This window comes from Narcine bancroftii, chromosome 7 (genome assembly GCF_036971445.1).
Source record: "Narcine bancroftii isolate sNarBan1 chromosome 7, sNarBan1.hap1, whole genome shotgun sequence".
Taxonomy (NCBI): domain Eukaryota; kingdom Metazoa; phylum Chordata; class Chondrichthyes; order Torpediniformes; family Narcinidae; genus Narcine; species Narcine bancroftii.
In genome coordinates this window covers 193,617,107-193,639,281 of record NC_091475.1, presented here as the reverse complement: position 1 = coordinate 193,639,281, position 22,175 = coordinate 193,617,107, and the positions used below count along the sequence as shown (strand labels likewise).

General features: G+C 38.9%; 1 protein-coding gene across 7 annotated transcripts in view; it reads right to left on the bottom strand.

Annotated features, from left to right (window-relative positions):
* The window catches only part of LOC138739556 (inositol polyphosphate-4-phosphatase type I A), a 239,744-nt gene that overhangs the window by 36,591 nt on the left and 180,978 nt on the right, over positions 1-22,175 (bottom strand). For 5 of the 7 annotated variants that reach the window (XM_069891866.1, XM_069891869.1, XM_069891870.1 and 2 more), the window contains 2 exons: positions 8,555-8,792; positions 1,347-1,379 (listed from right to left, as the gene is read on the bottom strand). In XM_069891866.1, the coding sequence (XP_069747967.1) occupies positions 1,347-1,379; positions 8,555-8,792 (271 nt within the window). The remainder of the gene's footprint in view (positions 1-1,346; positions 1,380-8,554; positions 8,793-22,175) is intronic. The other 2 variants (XM_069891872.1, XM_069891873.1) reach the window with 2 other exon arrangements.

Below are 22,175 nucleotides of genomic sequence, written 5' to 3'. Positions count from 1 at the left end.
CAGTGTTGGGCAGAAAAATAGCAAATGGAGTTCAATCCAGGTAAGTCTGAGGTGATGTATTTTGGCACGACAAATCGAAAAGCTGAGTACAGGGTTAACGGTCAGTTAATTAAGAGTGCAGACGAACAAAGGGATCTTGCGGTTCATGTCCATACATCCCTCAGGTTGATAGGACAGTTAAAAAAGTCTATGGGATTCTGGGCTTGTGCATAAGAATAGAGAAGTCATGTTGCAGCTTCATAAGTCTCTGGTGAGACCACATTTGGAGTAGTGTGTCCAGGTCTGGTCGCCTCATTATAAGAAGGATGTGGGGGCTATGTAAAGGGTGCAGAGGAGATTTATCAGGATGTTGCTTGGATTGGGAGGGCATGTCTTATGAGGCAAGGTTGGCAAAGCTGGGACTTTTCTCTTTTCTCTTTGGAGGGTAGAAGGATGAGATGGGATTTGATCAAGGTCTACAAAATTATGAGATGCACAGACAGGTTGGACAGCCAATACCCATTTCCTAGGCTGGGAAAAACAACCACTAGAGGATATATATATATATATATATATATATATACACACAACATATATATATAGATATATTTATAATATATCTATATATAGATATATTATATATCTATCTATATCTATATATATATCTATATACATCTCTATATATCTATCTATCTATCTATCTATATATAAATAAGATTAAGGAAGGGAAGTTTAGGGTAGACATCAAAGTTGAGTGTGTTTTTTTTTTACACGCAGAGTTGTTGAGGCCTGGAATGCCTTGTCAGGCCTTTAAAAGACTTAGATAGGCACAAAGATGAAAGGAAAGTAGAGGAGTATAGGTGGGGAGGGTTTAGCATTTTTATATGGATTGGCTCAACATAGAGGGCCGAAAGACCTGCACAGTGTTGTAATGTTTTAATGTTTCTGAATACGTCTGCCATTTTCTGTTTTTATAACTATTAGGCTACAGTACCTGTTACAAAGGGAAATAGAAGTGCTTCCTCTGCCCATCAATACTTAATGCAACAAGGAAAATTTGATTTATTTCTTCTTACTCCCCTAAACTCTTATTTGTATAGGTTTATAGCAAATGAACTGAAATTCAAAAGATGTTACTTCCAGAATAAAATATGTTAGTTTCAATTATATTTTCTAAATTCATAAAATAGAAATTCTGATTAAATACCAGCATCATGTTTCCGAAATGACTCGTGTAAACCAATATAATTAAAAGAGGTCAGCTGTTTAAAGCTGAAGCATCTACATGATGCATTTAATGCAACTCAGGTGCGATATGAAAAACGAGCAGAAAGTGGCTGGTGAAAGGGCGTGGAAGACACACATACCTTCGGAGGGCTCCTCTGCTGTGGAGTGGCAATCTGCACAGAAAATGGAGGTTGACGTGCATGATTAGAAGCAGCATTTTTTCTACTAACAAGCAGACCTACTTGCTTTTTTTGTTGGAAGTACTCTACCATGAGGTATTTGGCACTCAGCGCTGACAAAGCAGCAAGCAAACAGATTCAGAGAGCAAGAGCATTTCGGTGCAACAAGGACTACACCTGGGCATTTTCCCCCACACAGATTGCATTTGAGGTTGCCTTTTAAAATTGTGTCTGACTGGCACAACAAACCTCCAAAATGGGTACGTTAACATTAAAATCTTATATCTCAATTGCCACTACGTCAACAAATATTTAAAGTGAATACATTGATCTGCTTCTTGACAAAAGGAGCTTTTGTCTTTGGAAACCCTAATCACCACTGTTTAAAGATTCATTACAATCAGTCGTGCAAAATATAGGGGGGGGGGGGGAAACAACTTTACATTGACAGTTCTCTTTATCCCACTGAATGCTGCTGAACACGATTGGGTTTTGCTCCACATTACAGCAAATCTCTTATATCTATACCTCAATATTTGACTAAAAACTGCACAACTTACTTGGCACATTTTTACATTATTCAACCCTGCCATTAGTTAACCTATTTGCCAAAAATGTGATACAACATGAACAGAAGTTGCCTAGATCACTTAAGAAGTAAAATTTTAAATTTAATTTTTAAATTGAGATACACAACACGGTAACAGGCCATGAATCCGTGCCATCCAATTTACACCCCATTATCCTACACCCCAGTATATTTTGAATGGTGGGAGGAAACCGGAGCCCCCGGAGAGGCTTGGGAATGCTTGTGCAAAAGAGGAAAAGATGTTTCCAGGTGCAACAGGTAATTAAGGCAGCAAATGGAATGATGGCCATCACTGCTCAGGGGATTGAATTTAAAAGCAATGCTCCAACTGTCTAGGGTACTGGTGAGGCTGCACCTGGAGTACTGCAGGCAGGTCTGGTCTTCTTACTTTAGGAAAGATAAATTTGCTTTGGAGGTGGCGCACAGCAAGTTCACCGGGTGATTCCAGAGATGAGGGGTTTGCCAATGAGGATAGATCAAGTCTCTTGGGACTGTACTTCCTGGAACTCAGGAGAACTATATGGGATCTTATAGAACCATGTAAAATTATCAAAGTGATAGATAAGATATAGGCTGAATAGTTGTTTCCACTGGTAGGTGAGTCTAGAACTCGGGGGCATAGCCTCAAGATTCAAAGGAGTAGATTTAGGATGGGGATGAGGAGGAATCGTTTTTCCAGTGAATCAGTCAAATTCTCTGCCTAAGGAAGCAGTGATGGTTACCTCAATTAATATATTTAAAATGCAAATACTGTAGATAGATCTTTCCCCTCTCACCTTAAATTTATGCTTTCTAGTTTCAGAATTCTACACCCTGGGGAAAAAATACTGTAAAATCTCATCTATGTCCCTCATGATTTTATATTTCTTAGCAAGGTACTATATTAAATAGAACCCTTGACAAATTTTGAAGGGATACTATATATAACTCTCCATGTCCAATGGCTGGTTAGGAAGCAAATGCGTTTTTAATACTTCCAGGCTCCAGAAAATATGTCATCTTTGAGAATGTGCATATGCAATGTGGAACCAGTAGCTTATTTACATGTAAACTCAAACCCCAAACCTTTCACAATTGATTGATTTTAAATAAAGATTTAAAATGCCCAGACGTGGAAGCAAGTACCGAAGGCAGCAGCCCAACTGGATAGCATGCGGTAGTCAATGCCGTATGTTAAGCGTTGCCCTTTAAAGCTGTTTTTCATATCAATTGACAATGTTTCTTTCTGTGGTCATTCATTTTTTAAAACTATGCAAAACATCAATGGTCAGGGAGATATCAGTGAAAACAAGATTGCCATTTTTAAACAAGGTTTAGCCCTCCAGATGAACTCAGATAAACACAGTACAGAAGTGCTTTAAGGGATTTCAAAGCACATATTAAGCAACAAAACCCAAGGTGGAGATAATATGGCGTCACAGGGAATTAAGATCAACAAAGGACGAGTATTTTCTAGCAGACAATTAAACACGACTCTGTCAATCTGCAAAGCACATTTTATTTGCAGTAATTACACAGTAAACATAACCAATCATTTTCATTTTGCTGAAATCCAAACCTATTTTAAATGGATTGGTTTGTTGCCTTGGTTTGAGCAATACACTCATTTGGTACTGAATATATCACGATAATGGTTTATTAATTTATTTTCTTACTGTTGCACTAATTCCAGGATTGCCATACCATCAGTCCACCCTGTAAACAAATGTAAGCTATTGGCGCTTACACGTACTAGAAGGGACCACACAGCCACATACACACAGATTATGGATATGAGACAGGAATTTTGTTAAGCACAGATCTGAAACAAAGAACAAAGACTTCCTGTAAGCATTGACAGCACGGTTCTAGAAACCTGCTATTTTCTTGCTAAATTCAGTCTACAGTATGAAACGTCTCATTGTTTTTATTGGAAAAAAAGGTGTTTTGAGGAACTCATCAACCAGAGATTGTATCCATTGTTTAAGGTACAAGTTTATGCCCAAATAATGAGTGATGTGTGTTACAACATTTACCTACGAAGAGATTCGCTAAGAACTGCGGCATGAATGACCTAGTACTTTAGGTAAACAATGTGAAGCTGGAAGGTCTCAGTGGGTCAGACAGCATCAGTGGAAAGAAATAATCAGTCAATGATTTAGCTTGGGGTGGGGGGGTGGGCGGAATGAAGTGTGAGTATGCTTGCATTCATTTCTAGAGAGACAGAATTTAAAAGCAGGGATGTGATGTTGAAGCTGCATATGGTGTTGGTCAGATCACAGATGAAAATACTGCGAGGAGTTTTGGGCTCCATATCAAAGGAAGAATGTGTTGGCATTGGAGAGGATCCAGAGGATGACCCCTTAGTAGAAAGGCTTTACTTTGAGGAGTTTTTGAAGGCTCTGGGATTGTACTCACTGAAGTTTAGAAAATTGGGGGGCGGGGGGAATTTCTTTGAAATCTATCTGATATTGAAAGACCTGGATAGACTGGTTGTGGAGAGGATGTTTTCAATGGTGGGAGAGTTTGGGACCAGAGGCACAGACTCAGAATATAAAAACATCCCTTTAGAACAGAGATGAGGAGGAATTTCTTTACCCAGAAGGTAGTGAATTTGTGGAATTCTTTGCTGCGGCAGCTGTGGAGGCCAAGTCATTGGAGATATTTATTTCTTGATCAGAAAGAAAATCAAGGATTATGGGAAGAAGGCAGGAAATTGTAGTTGAAATTATAGTAAATCAGCTATTATGGAATGGCGGAGCAGACTCGACAGGCCAAATGACCTAATTCTGCTCCAATGTCATATGGCTTTCTGGAGGGATCCTCCCTGAGGGAGGAGGAATATTTCTTCAAGGAAGTGATATCTTGACAAGAATTTGCAGTGGAGTAGCAAACTGAACTGCGGATGCTAGAATCTTGAGCAAACAAGGAGAGGCTGGAGGTACTCAGCATGTCAGGTGGATTCTGTGGAGAGAAATTGTCAGTCGGTTGGCACCCTATAATTGAATCTTGAAAAGGAGTTCCAACCCAAAATGCTGTTGATTTCCATCACTTCCAACAGGATCCAACCACATCTTCCTCTCCCTGCTTTCTGTCGGAGACTTCTCCCTCACGATTCCTCTACTCATCACTTCCCGCTAATCACCTCCCCTGCACTTATCCTTGTGATCGCACCAAGTACTACATCCTCCTTCACCATCATTCAGAGCCTCCAAGTCCTTCCAGATGAGGCAACACTTCACATGAAAATCTGCAGGAGTCATCTCCTGCATCCAGTGTTCCTAGTGCAGCCTCCTCCACATCAGGGAGACCAGGCACAGATTTGTTGGAGGAGGTGGGGGTGGGTGAATTGTTTTCGAGCACCTTTGCTCTGTCCATCAAAACATCCAGGCGAGCAACTTTAATTATTTCCATTTCCATACAAGTCTATTCATGGCCTACTGCCCTGCTGGGCTGAGACCACTTGCAAATTAAAGGAACAACACCTTGTATTCCCTCTTGAGAGTCTCCAAATGCCCCCCCCAACCTTTCCCATCTCAATGGCCCCATTCTTCCTCTTTCCCCACCTGTCACCAACATCTTACTTCTTCTGCCTTCCCATCCCTTCCCTCCTCCTATCAGAGTGACACTTCCTCAGCCTTCTGCCTCTTCCTCCTATCACCTGTAAGCCTCATACTTTTTTCCTCCCCATTTCCTTCCCATTTAGAATGGCAAGGTAGTGTAGCAGTTAGTGCCACGCAGATACATTGCCAGTGATTTGGACCAGGGTTTGAATCCCACTGTCTGTAAAGAGCTCGTATGTTCTCCCAGTGTCTATGTGGGTTTCCTCCAGGTGCTCTGGTTTCCTCCCACTGTTTAAAATGTACCAGGAGACAATAGGATGTAATTGGGTAGTATGAGCTCGTGGGGTGGAAGGGCTTGGTACCATGCTATATGTCTAAATTTAAATTTAAAAAATGTTCCCCTTCCACTTGTATATTCCTCCTATCACCCCCTTTTGTTTAGGCATCTGCCAGTTTCTTACTTTCCCGATGAAAGGTTTCTGCCCAAAACATTGACTATCTTTTGCCTTTCATGGAAGTTGCCTGACCTGCTGAGTTTCTCCAGGATTTTGTGAGTTTCTTCAGTTTTCCACATTCATAGTATTTTTTATTTACCTATAACACAAATAATGTGCAATCCAATTTTGGAGTTGTAAGGTGGATGCTATCACAATTTCCATCAAATCTACATTTCTACTGTTACAGAGTTCTGTGTTGTGTGGTTTTATGTTAAAAAAAAGTGACAGTTTGCCTTAGAGAGCCAAGGTGAAGGTGGACTGCTGAGAGTGGGAGACGGACTGAGCACGTGCAAAAAATGATCTAGAAATTTCTGGACTTGGACAATAACCACCACTGGGTGGTGCTGTGGAGTGCAAGAAGGCCCAGAGCATGAGTCATGGTCTGGAGGACAGTTTAGAATGTTGGGATTTCAAAAAGGATGAACATTCCGAAGGTAGCCAGAAGGATCTGGACCAAGCCCGTGGTTCCTCTCTCTGCAGCAACACAAGACAAGTTCGAATTTTGTGCTCTCTCTCTCTCTCAAAAAGATCTTTTGGCTTCAGTTTACCAAACAAACTGAATTTTGTTTATGGTCTTTGCTTCAGTTGAGATAGAAGTTTTGTGAGTCTTGTGTGTCTAAGTTTTTCTGTGGGCTGGTTGTAAATATAACTTAGACTTTAATTACATATTTTATATTTAGGCTGGGGAATTTATTAGTTTTACACTATTATAAAAATTTGCATAGTAACCAGTGGGCATTGTTATAAAAGGGGGTTTTTGAATTAAAGTTTGAAGGTGAATTTTTTTTGTTAATAAATTGTTCATCTTTACCCCTGTGTGATATGTCTTCTTTGTGGTTGCTGGTTTGAACTTGTAACACTACTTTAGATGTTCGACAGGAAAAACAGGCTGCCTAACATTTCAAAAGAAACAATGGACTGTTTTTCGGTACCTATTAAATGTGAAGTGAATTTAATATTTGGCTTCCTATTAAACACTGTACAAATCTTGGTGCTGTGTGTCTGAGTTTACTGGTTACCCTCTTTATTGATGTATAAATAGATAATAGTTTAATACAGTGGAAGGGACTATTTTATCTTTTCATCCAATATATTTTCAGATCTCACAGGAGGTGGGGGTAGTTACACCAATTTAATACATGCAAGTTGCTAACTTCAAATAATTTTTCTATCCTTGTATGGCACGAGTACTGCATAATACAAATTGTGCCATGGTTCCAGAAAAGGAAGTCAAAAGCAAACATTAATCTTTTACTACAACAAGCTGAAGTTGCCCATTAAACACAGAAGACAGCAGAGTGCAAAGTCAAACAAAGGCAAAAGCATGATGAAACTATTAAAAATACCAATAAATGAAATTAAGAATAAATGACACAGAAACTAATCCTTGGTAGGTTCAGTGGAGGAGGCGAATCAATTTGGAATGCTTAGGTGACTGAATAGATGTCTACAAGATTATGAGAGGCAAATAAAGGGTGGAGAGTCAACACTTTTCTCCTGGGGCGAGAGTAGCAAACACCAGAGGACATCAGTATAATGGGAAAGGAGGAAAATTTAGGGGAGACATCAGCGGAAAGTTTTTTTTTATTTTGGGGGCTTGGAATACTTTGCTAGGGGTGTTAGTGGAGGCTGGTACAACAGGGACTTTAAAAGACTCTTAAGACAGGTACATGGATATAAGAAAAATAGAGGGTTATGGGTGGTGAGTGAGAGAAGGATTAGTTCGTTAAGTGGGGTTCTATTGGTTGGCACAAGATTGTGGGCCGAAGGGGCTGTTGTGCTGCAATACTCTATGTTCAAAATCTATATAACTTGTTAGAATTGGATCCTTAATTTTGTTTAAAATAATGATATTATCCTTACAGCATCAGGATCAGTGATATCAATGTTTTTTCTAAAAAAATGTCAAAAAACAATGAAGAAAATTCTTACTTACAGATTGCACATTTTAAATTGCTCTCTCCTTATTTGCTGTATTAATTTATCTCAAGGTAAAAGAAACAAAATACTTTAATGCATTACCAATTCAAGAATACCTGAAAAATTACTGTAACACTCATTTAAAAGTATGGTTTGTTTTCAGAAGTAGGTAGTTCAGCTTTAGAATTCATAGTTTAAGGCTATTCAAGAGAAAAATCCAGTTTCAGTTCATTGTGTATGGAGGCCATGCTTTCTTTGCAGGGGCATAGTATGAAATTTGATAGGTTTGGGTAGGGGACCTACATGATGGATGAAGTGGAAAATCAGGAACATAAAAGTCATTTCTATTCTTGATCATCCAGAATTAACTTGAACAAGTGAGCAGACTTGGCTCAGGAACTTGAGCAAAGCTGTTTTGTTAATAATGGAAATTTCACTGGTGAATTACAATGAATCTTCATCCAACCAGTTATTGACAAATCATGGCAAGCATGACATTTCATTCAAATAGATACAAACCAGGATTCCTTAAATGTGTCTGGTTTTTAGTTAAATCCAAAAGTATTGTCCAAATGAACGTACCAAGGGTTAGCAAGAAGAATAAATGGAATGTTCACTCACACGCAGCTCTCTTATTGGAAGAACGACATGGTGGTGGAGAATGAGAACATTTCTCATCTAAGGCCCCTGGATTTATCCAGTATGCTCGGTGCCCTAGGTTACCTTTCTTGCTGGCAGAAGCGTCGCAGTGAAACACGTCTTCATTGCTGTCACTGTGTAACCGTTCCTTCTGGAGAAGTTTATCTACTCTCTGAATAATACAGTCCAAACTTTTATCAACATTAAGCCAAACTTTCTCCTAAAAGGGAACAAAATAGAAATAGTTACAAACTGAATCACTAAAACATCTGACTGTAATAAGAAACCATTTTTAAGGACAGATTATTTGAGAATTAAATCAAAATACAAAATGCTAGAAATACTCAGGTCCAGCAGCATCTGTAAAGAGAGAAGGAAAGTATTTCAGTGTGATGATTTTTCATCTGAGGCTTTGGTATTTTTCATGTGATCATTGCTTCATCATATATCACATTTGGTTGGAGAGAAATTGCTTGTATGTTTGAAGAACAGTAACAGCAAATCTCTAGATGCACTCCTTTGCTACTCAGGTTTCTCACAGCTAGGAAAACCACAGATGAGATTTCTGAACCCAGTTAAACAAAAACACGAAAATTCCAAATTAAAAGTACATTACATAGGATGTGCTCCACAGAACCAGGCTATTCAGCCCATCTAGTCTGTGTCACGCACGTTTTCACCTATCATTCCTCAATTAACTTTCTCAGTTCCTCCAGGTCCTATTTTTTCGCTTATTGTCCAGCCTCCCCTTAAACATATGTACACTATTGCATCAATTTAGCCACACAATACAGATTTCCATAATTTCTTCTGAATTTCTATTATATTCCTTGCTGACTACCTTGTATTAATAGCCTCTAATTATGGTTTGATCTCAAGTGGAAACATTCTCTTGCTATCCATTCCATTAAAATCTATTTTAAAGATTGCTATTAGGTTATTTCTCAAGAGAAATGAGGCTCATTCTGATCTTTCTTTCCTTATATATAACCTCACATTTAAATTTAATTTAGACATACAACACGAGTCCGTGCCACCCAATTTACACCCAATTAACCTATACCCCTGGTACGTTTTGAACGGTGGGAGGAAACCAGAGCCCCCAGGTAAAACCCACACAGACGCGGGGAGAATGTCCACACTTCTTAAGAACAGCACTATAAAGGTGTTCCGCTAACCACTACACCAACCATGCCAACCTATTATCCTTCCACCCGCTCCATTGTCTCAACAGTCTCTTCTTTTTTAATATTACCACCAGATCAATACAAATTTTCTACCCAAGTTTGATGCCAGTTTAGAAAAACTTCTTGATTTTTTAATTCTATCTCTAATATCTATGCACAGACTAAAGTAACAAAAATCCATGGAATGACAAAGAGTACAAGAGCACTTTTAGCTGGATTAGTAAGTACAATTTGTCTCATTCAGTTGAACAAATAAGATATCCTGCCTCCAAGTGGAGGCAATTCTGGCACATCAATCATCCTAAATCTATTTCCATCAGCATTAATGGCTATGCCTTTTGCAGTCAAGGACCTGAGGTTTTCAAGTTCAAGTTTGAAGAGCTTTGGAAGACAATTTAGCACACACATGATGTTGCATGGCTACAAGTAAAGGAGATTTGAAAAAAGATAAATTGGTAAGAGAATTCTTAAGGACGAAATCATGAAGGCAAAAAGAAGACATGAGGTTGCTTTGGCAGATAATGTGAATGTAAACCTGAACGCTTTCTACAAGTATGTTAAGAGTAAAGGGATAGTAAAATTTCAGAGATCAGAGTGGTCATCTATGTGTGGAGCCTAACGAGAGGGGGAGATCTTAAATAGATTTTTTAGCATCAGTATTTACTCAGGAAACTGTCATGGTGTATAAGGAAGGGAAACAGGCATGGAGCATATTGAGAGGAGGAGCTGCTTGCTGTCTTACAGTGAATAAAGGTAGATACATCCCCCGTGCCTGAGGGAGACTAGTGCAGAAATTACAGGGGCCCTGGCAGAAATATTTAAAAAGCCCTGAGCCAGAGAATTGGAGGATAGCTGTTGTTGTAAAAAAAAAGGGCCCCAAAAGTAAACCAGGAAATTACAGGCTGGTGAGCCTGACATTAGGAGTGGGTAAATTATTGGAGGGTGTTCTGAGAGATAGGATTTACAAGTATTTGGACAGCCAGGGGCTGATTAAGGATCATCAGCATGGCTTTGTTCGTGGAAGGTCGTGTTTAATGAATCTTATAGAGATTTTCAAGGAGGTTACCAAGAAAGTGGATGAAGGAAAGGCTGTGGATGTTGTCTACATGGACTTTAGTAAAGCCTTTGACAAGGTCCCACATGGGAGGTTAGTTCAGAAGGTTCAGACAATAGGTAAACATGGAGAGGTTCCAAAATGGATTCAAAATTGGTTGATTATCTAAGGTTAGAATATTTTGGGAAGACCTGGGAAAGTTTTTAGGATAAATTATTGGTATTGTTTTTCCACAAAATCCAGATTTATTTTTGTTGGGGAATACAGAAGGAACAAGACCTACATTAAAATTATTATTTCATCAAATTAAATTTGTTAAAATCGCCCTGGCGAGAAAGTGTAATGCTATGACCTGGAAGTTGGATGTGCATTTAGGTATGGAAAGATGGTGATACTAAGTTGTATTCCTTTGGAGAAAATTCATATAATTTGAGAAATAAGTGTCCACTTTTTGTACAGATTTGGAGACCGAACATGCAAAAGTTAGGGATAAATATGTAAAAACATAATTCTGGCCTCTTCAGTCCTTTTGATCTTCTTCCCTAAAAGAAACATATTCATATTCCCTAAAAGCAACATACTCATATCACGAGCCAATCCTCGTGAAATCCAGATTGATGATATTCTTTTCACCTTTGGTTTTCTTAACTAAATATATTATACATTTACTATATATATTTTATTTTATTTAGTTGTGGGGAGAGGAATTGGGGGGGGGGGGTTGTAATTTCCAAGTAATTATTCTATTTCCTGTTTTACTTAAGCACTGCTCATATTAACTGTACAATTACATGAACAGAAATTTTAAATATTCAAAAAGAAAATTGGCTGAATGGGAGAAGACAGAGAGTGGTAGTGGAAGATTGCTTCTCAGACTGGAGGCCTGTGATAAGTGGTGTGCCAAAGGGATTGGAAGTTGGGATCATTGATGTTTGTTGTCTATATCGATGATCTGGATGTTAATGTGGGAAATTGGATCAGCAACTTTGCTGATGAACTAAGATTGGAGGCGTTGTGGAGAGTGAGGAAGGCTTTCAAAGCTTGCAGAAGGATCAGGGCCAGATGGAAAAATGGGCTGAAAAATGGCAGATGGGATTTAATGCGGACAAGTGTGAGGTGTTGCATTTTGAAGGACAAACCAAGGTAGGTCATACATAGTAAATAGTAGGACACTGAGAAGTGCAGAGGAATAAAGGGATCCGGGAATGCACACATGTAGTCAGGGTTATAAATTAAGCTTTGGGAATCTTGGCTTTCATAAATCAAAAGTATTGAGTTGGAATGTTATGGTGACGTTGTATAAGACATTGGTGTAAAGGTTAAAACCTTGTATTTTTTTAACCCTTAGTTAATTCTGTGCCTGTCTCTTGTTTGTAGTGTTATCATAGTAATTATGATGTAATATGTCATAATATCCACCCAGACTAATGACTTGCTCATTATTCTACGAAATGTAGAGGAAGCGTGAACATGATAAATTTTTCTTTGAATTTTGTCTCTGAATACTTTTGCGTCTCTTTAAAGTGTGTATCTCTTTGAAAGCTTCTTTATATACGTTTTATATCTCTTTTACACAGTAAATGCTTTAGTATTCATCATTATGAAAGTCTTAATGTGGTCCTATTTTAATCAATGAATTCTTTGGCTTGGCTTCGCGGACGAAGATTTATGGAGGGGGTAAAAAGTCCACGTCAGCTGCAGGCTCGTTTGTGGCTGACAAGTCCGATGCGGGACAGGCAGACACGATTGCAGCGGTTGCAGGGGAAAATTGGTTGGTTGGGGTTGGGTGTTGGGTTTTTCCTCCTTTGCCTTTTATCAGTGAGGTGGGCTCTGCGGTCTTCTTCAAAGGAGGTTGCTGCCCGCCAAACTGTGAGGCGCCAAGATGCACAGTCTGAGGCGTTATCAGCCCACTGGCGGTGGTCAATGTGGCAGGCACCAAGAGATTTCTTTAGGCAGTCCTTGTACCTTTTCTTTGGTGCACCTCTGTCACGGTGGCCAGTGCAGAGCTCGCCATATAACACGATCTTGGGAAGGCGATGGTCCTCCATTCTGAGCTACTTAAAGCAGCAGCCGCAGAGTTTGATTTATTGGATTAAAGAGATCGAAATTCAGAATATCGTAGCTCATGCTTTTGGAAGATTATACTTGGAAATTAGGATACATTAGAATAAGGAAAGAGTCAACTGAATTTTGATTCAAAGAAAAATCTAATTGTGAACTTTGTTTAGAAGAAAGGCTCGTAAAATTTGTCTAAAAGAATTAACATCTTAATTTAAAGCAAGAGGCATCAACACTGTAGTAATAGAATATTCCAGAAACCATGAGAACCTGTCTGTGAATTGCACAGTTTGAAATTAAGCCAAGGTCTTAATTGAGCTTGAGGAACAATGTGCTATGAATATGGCCAAAGTGAAAGCAGTAGCTCAGGCTTCTGCAGGATTTGTCACTCAAAGTGACATACCCAAAGGGCTATCACCTAACCTTTCAGTAGAGCCATGAGTAACACAGCCCAAGAAACAAATAAACTCAAGCAAGTAGCCACGGGTGTCGCTGCTAGTGCTCGAATGACAATGACTAATCCTATGGAAAGAGCGAGCGACATTCAATCTCTCTAGAGAACACCATATAAGGATCTGCCCGAAAACAGAGTATTTCAAAAGAGTTCAACCATGTGAGTTGATCATACTCAACCACTGATGTCTCTTCATGTTGCTGGAGAACCAGCTACAAGTCAAAGATCTCCACCAATACCATCACTTACAACCCAAGGATTCCCATCAATGCCATCACTTAACTCAAGGTCCTGAACCTATGGAACCAGTTTAAGATCCATTTTCTCCAATCACCTTAAGCCAATCAGTCGCAAGCCATGGTGGACAAGACAATATATCACTTACAGCAAAACAAAATGAAATGAAATCTCTGCTGTTAGCACAGCAACAAGGTTCATATGGTTTACCTAAGAAGGACAATACAATTTGTAATTGGAGATCCATTACAAAATCTGACATTCATGAAATCTTTTGAATATCACATTGAAAGTAAATACTAAAAACACTACAAACCCACTAACTCCCACAACTACTGTTAGGTCTGCTTTGTTCATGAATGAGTGAGACAAACACCAGGCTGAGTCGAAATCAGGGTTCTTTGTTCTTTATTACCGGATTGTAACACTTGCGACCAACCAGGTTAGTCGGAGAATGCATTCTGCCGTTATCAGCAAAATGGTGATTTTTTATACCCTTGGATATGTGCTTAGAACATCATCATATCATTACTTGTCCAATGACTAAAACTGTTGCTATCCTTTCCCTGCTAGCTTCCTGCCTCTCAATCCATCAATGTCTCTCTTATCTTGTAAGTACAAGGATGCATTCACATCTTGTTACTGCCCCGTACATTCCCATCTCATGATGTTTTACCTAACAGGAGTACAAGGACACCTCCCCTTCTTGTTACAGCCTTGTACAGGGTAACTCCCTACACATTCCCATCTCATGATGTTTTACCTTACACTACCTGGACTACTTGTCCTCACACCCTGTCCCCTGCAAGGACTCCATCCCCTTCTCTCAATTTCTCCATCACCGCGGCATCTGCTCCCAAGATGAGGTCTTCCACTCCAGTGTCTCTGAAATGTCTACCTTCTTCCACAAACGTGCCTTCCCCTCCACCACTGTTAACTCGGCCCTCACCCACATCTCCTCCATTCCCCGCTCATCTGCCCTAGCACCTTCCCCTACAAACACCTACCACCCCACCAGCCTCCGCATCCAACACATTATCTACTGGAATTTCCGGCACTTAACACAGGACCCTGCCAGCAGACACATTTTTCCTTCTCCTCCCCTGTCAGTCTTCCATAAGGACTGTTCCCTCCATGACTCCCTTGTGCACTCTTTCCTCCCCACCCATCCCCCCCCCCCCCACACCCCGGCACCTTCCACTGTGGTCATAGGAGGTGTAATACCTGCACCCACACCTACTCCCTCATCACAGTCCGAGGTCCCAAACAGACCTTTCACGTGAAGCAACACTTCATCTGTACCTCCAAAGAACTCATCTACTGCATCGGAGAGACTGGTCTCAGATTAGGAGATCACTTCGCCCAGCACCTCCTCTCCATCCGCAACAAAAGTGACCTCCCCTTAGCCAACCATTTCAATTCTGAATCACACTCTCAAGCTCACATGTCCGTCCATAGCCTTTCACACTACCCCACCCTGACCACCCACAGATTGGAGGAACAACACCTCATTTTTCATCTGGGCACCCTCCAACCCTAGGGCATGGACATTGAGTTCACTGCATTCCACTAATCAGCTTGCCTTTTCCCCCCTCCCCTCCCAACTAGTTATTCCAGTTCCTACTTCCTTTCTCTCTCCACCTAGCCTAGACTCCTCCCCCTCTTTCTGCAGTTCTCCCTCCCCCTCCACCTATCATATCCCACCCTCACAACCCCCCCTTCCCCCTTTTGTTTGGATATCTCTCATGTTCTCCCACATCTTGATGAAGGGCTCAAGCCCGAATCGTTGGTAATGTATCTTTACCTTTGCTACATAAAGGCACTGTTTGACCTGCTGAGTTTCTTCAGCATTTGTGTGTTTTTTCACTTAACCACGGGGGTCAACAGAATCCTGTGTTTTACTTCCAAAAACACTAAAGATCGTCTTTATTACTTGGAACAGTATTCTGGAGGACAGGTGAAGGAATTAGTCAAAAGTTGCCAATATGTGAATCCAGAACAAGGTTTTAAAAAGGCAAAAGAATTATTGCTTCATCATTATGGCAATGAACATTAAATCATAAGGGCCCACAGACAAGATTCTGGGTCAGCAATAAACTCAGAGAACGCAAAGGTTTTACAAGCATATACACTCTTTCTGAGAGGCTATTGTAAGACAATGGGAAGTAGTATACATTTGCAAGAGTTGAATTTGCTTGCTAATTTGTCAATTATTATAAACAAATTGCCTAATAAGATGAAGGATTTATGGAGAACCAAAGTCGCAGAGCTTAAAATTCTTCCTAGAAGGGACGCCACTTTTAAGGATGTTGTACAATTTTTGGAATGGCATGTGATTGTTAACACAGTACCAGTATTTGGAAATATTAAGGATACTTCAATAGTTCCTAAAGGTGTAAAGTCTAAGTCATTGTCTCAACAGAAACCAAAGAGAAGTACCTTTGTTACTGCTATGTCAGATACAAGCACAGGAAAGAACAAGGAAACAAAGGAGAAGGAAGATCAGACTGTGCAGGAAAGCTGTTTGTATTGCAAAGATAAGCATGCTTCAGAAAGATGTCACGATTGGATAAAAGGTTGCATGATGAGAAATTAACCTTTTTAAATAAAAATGGAATACTTGTAATAAGCGACTCAGTTGTGATATATGAAGTTTAAAGCAACCCAAGTTACTGCACACTCAACGAAGTAAAATTGAGAAGGAAGTCAATCTGAATGAAAGACACAGTAAAGACACAGTCAGAGAGGATGCTTCAGCTTCAGTTCAAACAGCCTTACTGGGGCCAGTGACAAAGCCCTTTCAATAGTTCCTGTGCAGATTAAAGCTAAAAAGGGGAGCTTCATACTGAAGACCTGTGCATTTCTTGATCCAAGAAGTACCACATCATTTTGCACTGGTGAATTAACGAATAAACTTAATCTTCATAGAAAAAGACCAGGGTCTTAGTGAAGACAATGAATGATGAAAAAAACATTGAAACTAATATAGTTTCAGGTTTAGAGATTGCTGGATTGAATAGCAATGAATTTTGTGATCTTCCAAGTGTATATACTCAGAATGATATCAAACAGTGGGTTCATCTAAAATATGTCTGTTTACCCAAGATTCATGCCAAGATCGAGATGTTAATTGGATTAGATAGACCAAAAGCTCTTGAACCTCTAGAAGTAATAAGGAGTCAAAATGATGGACCTTATGCTGTGAGAACATTGCTTCGATGAATGATCAATGGACCATTAGGAGGAAAAATGAATAATGATCAGGAGACATTGAACGTAAATCTCAACTGAATTTCAGTTGTAAAACTTAATGATCTGTGGGAACAACAGTTTAAAATTGATTTTCATGAATGTCTCAAAGATATTCAAGAAACTTCAAAGGAGGACAAGCAGTTTCTGGATTTAGTTTCAAATTCTGTTAAACATGTTGATGGTCATTACTGTATAGCATTACCTTTTAAGAAAAGGGAAATTTGTACGCCAGATAACAAAATAATTGCAGAACAACGAATGCTGAAATTGAAGAGAAAATTCAAGAGAAATTCTTCCTTTGATTTGGAATATACAAATGTCATGTTGGGCATAATAGCCAAGGGTTACGTAGAAAAGGTATCAGAAGATATCTTGGAATGTAAAGATGGTTAAAAAAAATGGTATTTACTTCATCATGGAGTTATACATCCACAAAATAAGAAACTACGTGTAGTATTTGATTGTGGAGCATAATTTCCATGAGTTTCAATGATTTCTCTACTTTTACAAGGTCCAGACCTAACCAGCACTTTAATAGATGTTCTGATAAGATTTTGTAAAGAACTTATTGTAATTGCTGCAGATATTGAAGCGATGTTTCATCAAGTAAAAGTACCAGAAGATGGTGCTTTTGTTTTTATGGTTGTTATGGTGGCCTAATGGAGATTACAGTAAAGACATGATTAAATACAGAATGACAGTTCATCTATTAGGGAGCAACTTTGTCACCGAGTTGTGAAAATTTTGCTCTCAGGAAATGTGCTGAAGATAATGAAGAGCAATTTCGTTCTCAGGCTATAAACATTCATCAGAAATAATTTCTATGTTGATGATCGTCTTACTTCAGTGGTTTCAGTAAAAGCAATAGATCTTTATCATGAGTTAAAAGAGATCTGCAGTGGGCTGAGTAGGCGCGTACGCGGTATTGCGAACCATTGCCGTGGTGGCTCACCCAGCAGATACAACGGAGCCGCGTGCTGGGTCGTTGCTCACTCACCTGAGCAATGGACTGTGTGCACTCAGTGCTGCGGGCTGAGTAATGGCATTGTTATGCCTCTTTCTAGAAGGCACGGGACTATCACTGTGTTTATTTTAAACACGTCAGCCCTGCAGGTTGGCGGCAAGCACATGGTGACGTCAACCCCCGGTCCCATGGAGCCCAGACAGGGAGGGATACAAAAGGGGGGAGCAAACTTGAATAAGCAGTCTTTGCTGACTAACCTTGTGTATGTGCATTCATTTATTAGCTTTACCGGAGTAGGTGCTACAGATCTGTAATAAAGGAGGTTTCTTCCTTACAAAATGGATTAGTAATAATTAAGATGTATTGGCTGTAATTCCTGAGGCAGAAAGAGCAAAGGAGATAAAACATCTTGATTTGGATTATGATGTTTTACGTGTTGAAAGAATTCTAGGGGTCCAATGGTGTGTTTAATCTGATGTTTTCAAATTCAAAATTGTTTTTAAAGATCGCCCTTTAACGAGAAGAGGTATTCTTTCAATCGTAAGCTTAATATACGATCCTTTGGGAATATTGGCACCATAATATTGATAGCCAAGAAAGTTCTGCAAGTATTGTGCAGAGTAAAATTTGGATGGATGAAACTATACCAGAATCCATCGCACAAGATTAGATAAATTGGACTGAGAGTCTTAAAATGTTAGAAAATTTTGAAGTCAGCAGATGTTTTAAACCAACAGACTTTGGAATTGCCACATTTGCTCAGTTACACCACTTTGCTGACGCAAGCAAAGGTAGTTTTGGTACTGTCAGTTATTTAGTACTATGAAATAACCAAGAGCGTGTAAATTGTGGATTTGTAATAGGAAAAGCTAGAGTGGCTCCATTAAAGCCAGTCACCATACCTCGAATGGAATTGACTGCTGCTACAGTGGCGTGTAAAATGGACACTATGTTAAGGAGAGAATTAAAGATGGAGTTAGCAGATTCCATATTTTGCACTGATAGTACATCAGTACTTAAATACATTAATAACGAAACCACAAGGTTTTGCATCTTTGTGACCAACAGAGTTAATGAAATCGGGAAGGTTTTGCGTGCTTATCAATGGAGATAAGTTAAAACAGTGGATAATCCAGCTAATATGGCTTCATGAGGATCAAAAGTTCAATCTTTTCTGAAAAGAACCAACACATGGGTGTTCGGTCCTCAATTTCTTTCACGATCTCAAGAAGATTGGCCTCAAAATCCACAAGTGTTAAGAAATTTCAATGGAGGATCCTGAAATCCAAAACACTAATGTAAATACTATTCAAATATCTCATGAAAATGATCCAATCACTTAATTAATTTGCTATCACTTCATAATTTCATTTGAAAAAGAATGTAGCATGGATTCTTAGGTTAAAAACTATGCTTTTAAATTGTATCAAGAAAGAGAATTTGAATGTTACAAAAGCAATTGTGTTTACAAACTAAATCCTATTCTTGTAAATGATATATTGAGGGTAGGAGGAAGATTGGAAAAAGCAATAATGCCAAACATCCAATCATATGACCTAAAGAATTTAATATTTCTGATTTTATTGTTTGACATTTACATGAAAAAAAAACAGGTCATGTTGGTGGTAATCACGTGTTATCAGAACTACACCAGAAATATTGGATACTTGGTGCTTCAACATTGATCAAAAGAATTATATCAAAACGTGTAAATTTTCGACATGCATAAAACTGGATAACAACAAATGGCAAATTTGCCACAGGACAATTTCACCTGATGAATCCCCATATGCACATTTATTTTGGAAAAGAAGGATTAAAGAATATCTTTTGTTATCACAAGAATGACAAAATTGGTCTAAAGTTAAACACAATTTTTACGCACATTTATTTTGGAAAAGATGGATTAAAGAATATCTTTTGTTATCACAAGAATGACAAAATTGGTCTAAAGTTAAACACAATTTTGTATGCGGAGACATTGTAATTATCATGGACAATTCTTCACCAAGAAATTCTTGGTTTCTGGGGAAAATTGTTCCAGACAAGAAAGGTTTCATTTGGCAAGTGTAGATTAAAACCAAGACTAGTTACTTAAATAGACCTATTACTAAAATCTGTCTTTTACAAGAATTTGGAGTATTGTGTACAGTTCTGGTCGCCAAACTATAGAAAGGATATCAGTAAGATCGAAAGAGTGCAGAGAAGATTTACTAGAATCTTGCCAGATCTTTAGGAGTTGAGTTACAGGGAAAGATTAAACGGGTTGGAACTTTATTCCTTAGATCATAGAAGAATGAGGGAAAATTTGATAATGAGGAGAATGGTCAGAGTAAATGCAAGTAGGATCTTTCCACTTAGATTGGGAGAGATAAATACAAGAGGACATGGCTTTAGGGTAAAAGAGGGAACATTAGGGGGAACTTCTTCACTCAGAGAGTGGTGGGAGTTTGGAATGAGTTACCATCTGACGTGGTAAATGCAGGCTCACATTTAAGTTTTAAGAATAAATTGGATAGATATATGGATGGGAGTGATCTGGAGGGTTATGGGATGGGTGCAGGTCAGTGGGACTAGAGGAACAGACGAGAAGGGCTGAATAGCCCGTTTTCTGAGTTGTAGTTTTCTATGGTACTATAAGACAAAATGGAGTTCAAATGAGGGAAATGTGAGACCATTTAATTTGGATGCAAGAAAGAGACAAGGCTGCTTTAAAATGGAGAGAAAAAAAAATACTGGATTATTAAAGACCTATTTTTTTTTCACACTATGAACCATACTGACCAAAATACACACAAACATTTCCCTCTTGAATATACACAGAGTCATTTTCTCCCCTTTTCCCCTCTCCCTTCCTCAATCCTTCACCCCCCCCTCCCCACCCACTCAACGTTCAACATATATGATACATTAAACCCATTAAACAATGTCATCACACAATGAAGATCAACTAAAATTTCCTCCATTTCAAATTAGCCTATCAACTATAGGTCAGAACTCTCTAGTCTGGCACCCTTGAGACCCAACTGCTGTGAGACCACAGAAAGTGATTCTGACAGTATTTCTCTGAGCAGAATAGTTCTAAATAGGTCAAAGAGGTGCTCCAAGAACTGTCTGTCACCCCAAAATCTCCAAATTGTAAATACTATCATCTGAGATAGCAAAGGTTGCACTGGGAAGTTAATCAACTACAGATTAATTCAGATCTTGGTTAATTTTAGATCTTGATTAGATCTTAGTTAGAATCAATTAGTTTAAAATCCAGAAGTGTTAAGAAATTTCAATGGACGATCCTGAAATCCAAAACCTGTAGCATTGTAACAAATTCTAATCATGCCAGACCACAAGAGTTGTAGGTCCACAGAATGCAGGATGAGAGTTTGAACCTGTAGCATTGTCACAATTTAATATGAGATAACAAATGTTGTAGCTATCCATAAAATCAGGCTTAAATGCTGACTGCATGAGAACAAGCAATTCTGGCAAAGGTTATGGGAACAATAATAAAATAGAAATTATTGATTGGAATCATACAATCATATTTAGTGACGAGGCAGAAGACAGAACACTTGATCAGTATAGAAAACACAATGGCTTGGGGAAGGAGAGGGAGGAGTGGAGATTTCATGCTAGACCTGCATAAATGATAAGTAAGGGTACAGCTAGTCAATTCCAGCCACTGTACTATAGACAGGATGGAATCATACAGAGAATACAGAAGAGAATATGAAGTTGTTTGCAGGGCTGAAGAATTATTATTCCAAGTAAGGAATGGTTCCTCTGGAACCAAGGAGACGGAGGGACGATTTATAAGGTGTGCATAAAATTATGATAGGCTTAGCAAAGTAAACAGCATAATTTGGGGGGAAAGGGGATGTTTAAATATTTAAATTTCCCTGGACGATTAAAAATTTGGTTCCTGAACCAAATTTTTATGGGTTGTGGGCTGTTGATCACAAAAATCACCTTAAAACTTTCCCATCACGCACCATTTTTTTTAGATATAACCTATTTTTGTGATTTCCTGTCATATTTTCAGTCTACTTCAACCATACAAAAGCATGAAGTGAAACTTGTCATGGAAAATTCATTTTCTTCATTCGCACTTGGACCTCTTCCCTGCTGATCCTGGTGCATTCGGTAACGAAAATGGTGAAAGGTTTCACCAGGACATTGCAACCACGAAAAAGTGGTATCAGAGCAACCGGAATTGATCAAGGGTGGCCGACTATTGTTGGGCACTGACATGAAAGGCATCAGATGCTGAGTACAAACGAAAATCAGTGGCAAAACATTTTTAGATCAGTTGAACTAACACAATGTGTCAGCATCTTTGGGCGATTAAACATGATAAATTCAATAAAAGTTAATTTAATGTTTCTTCAACTTCCTAATTG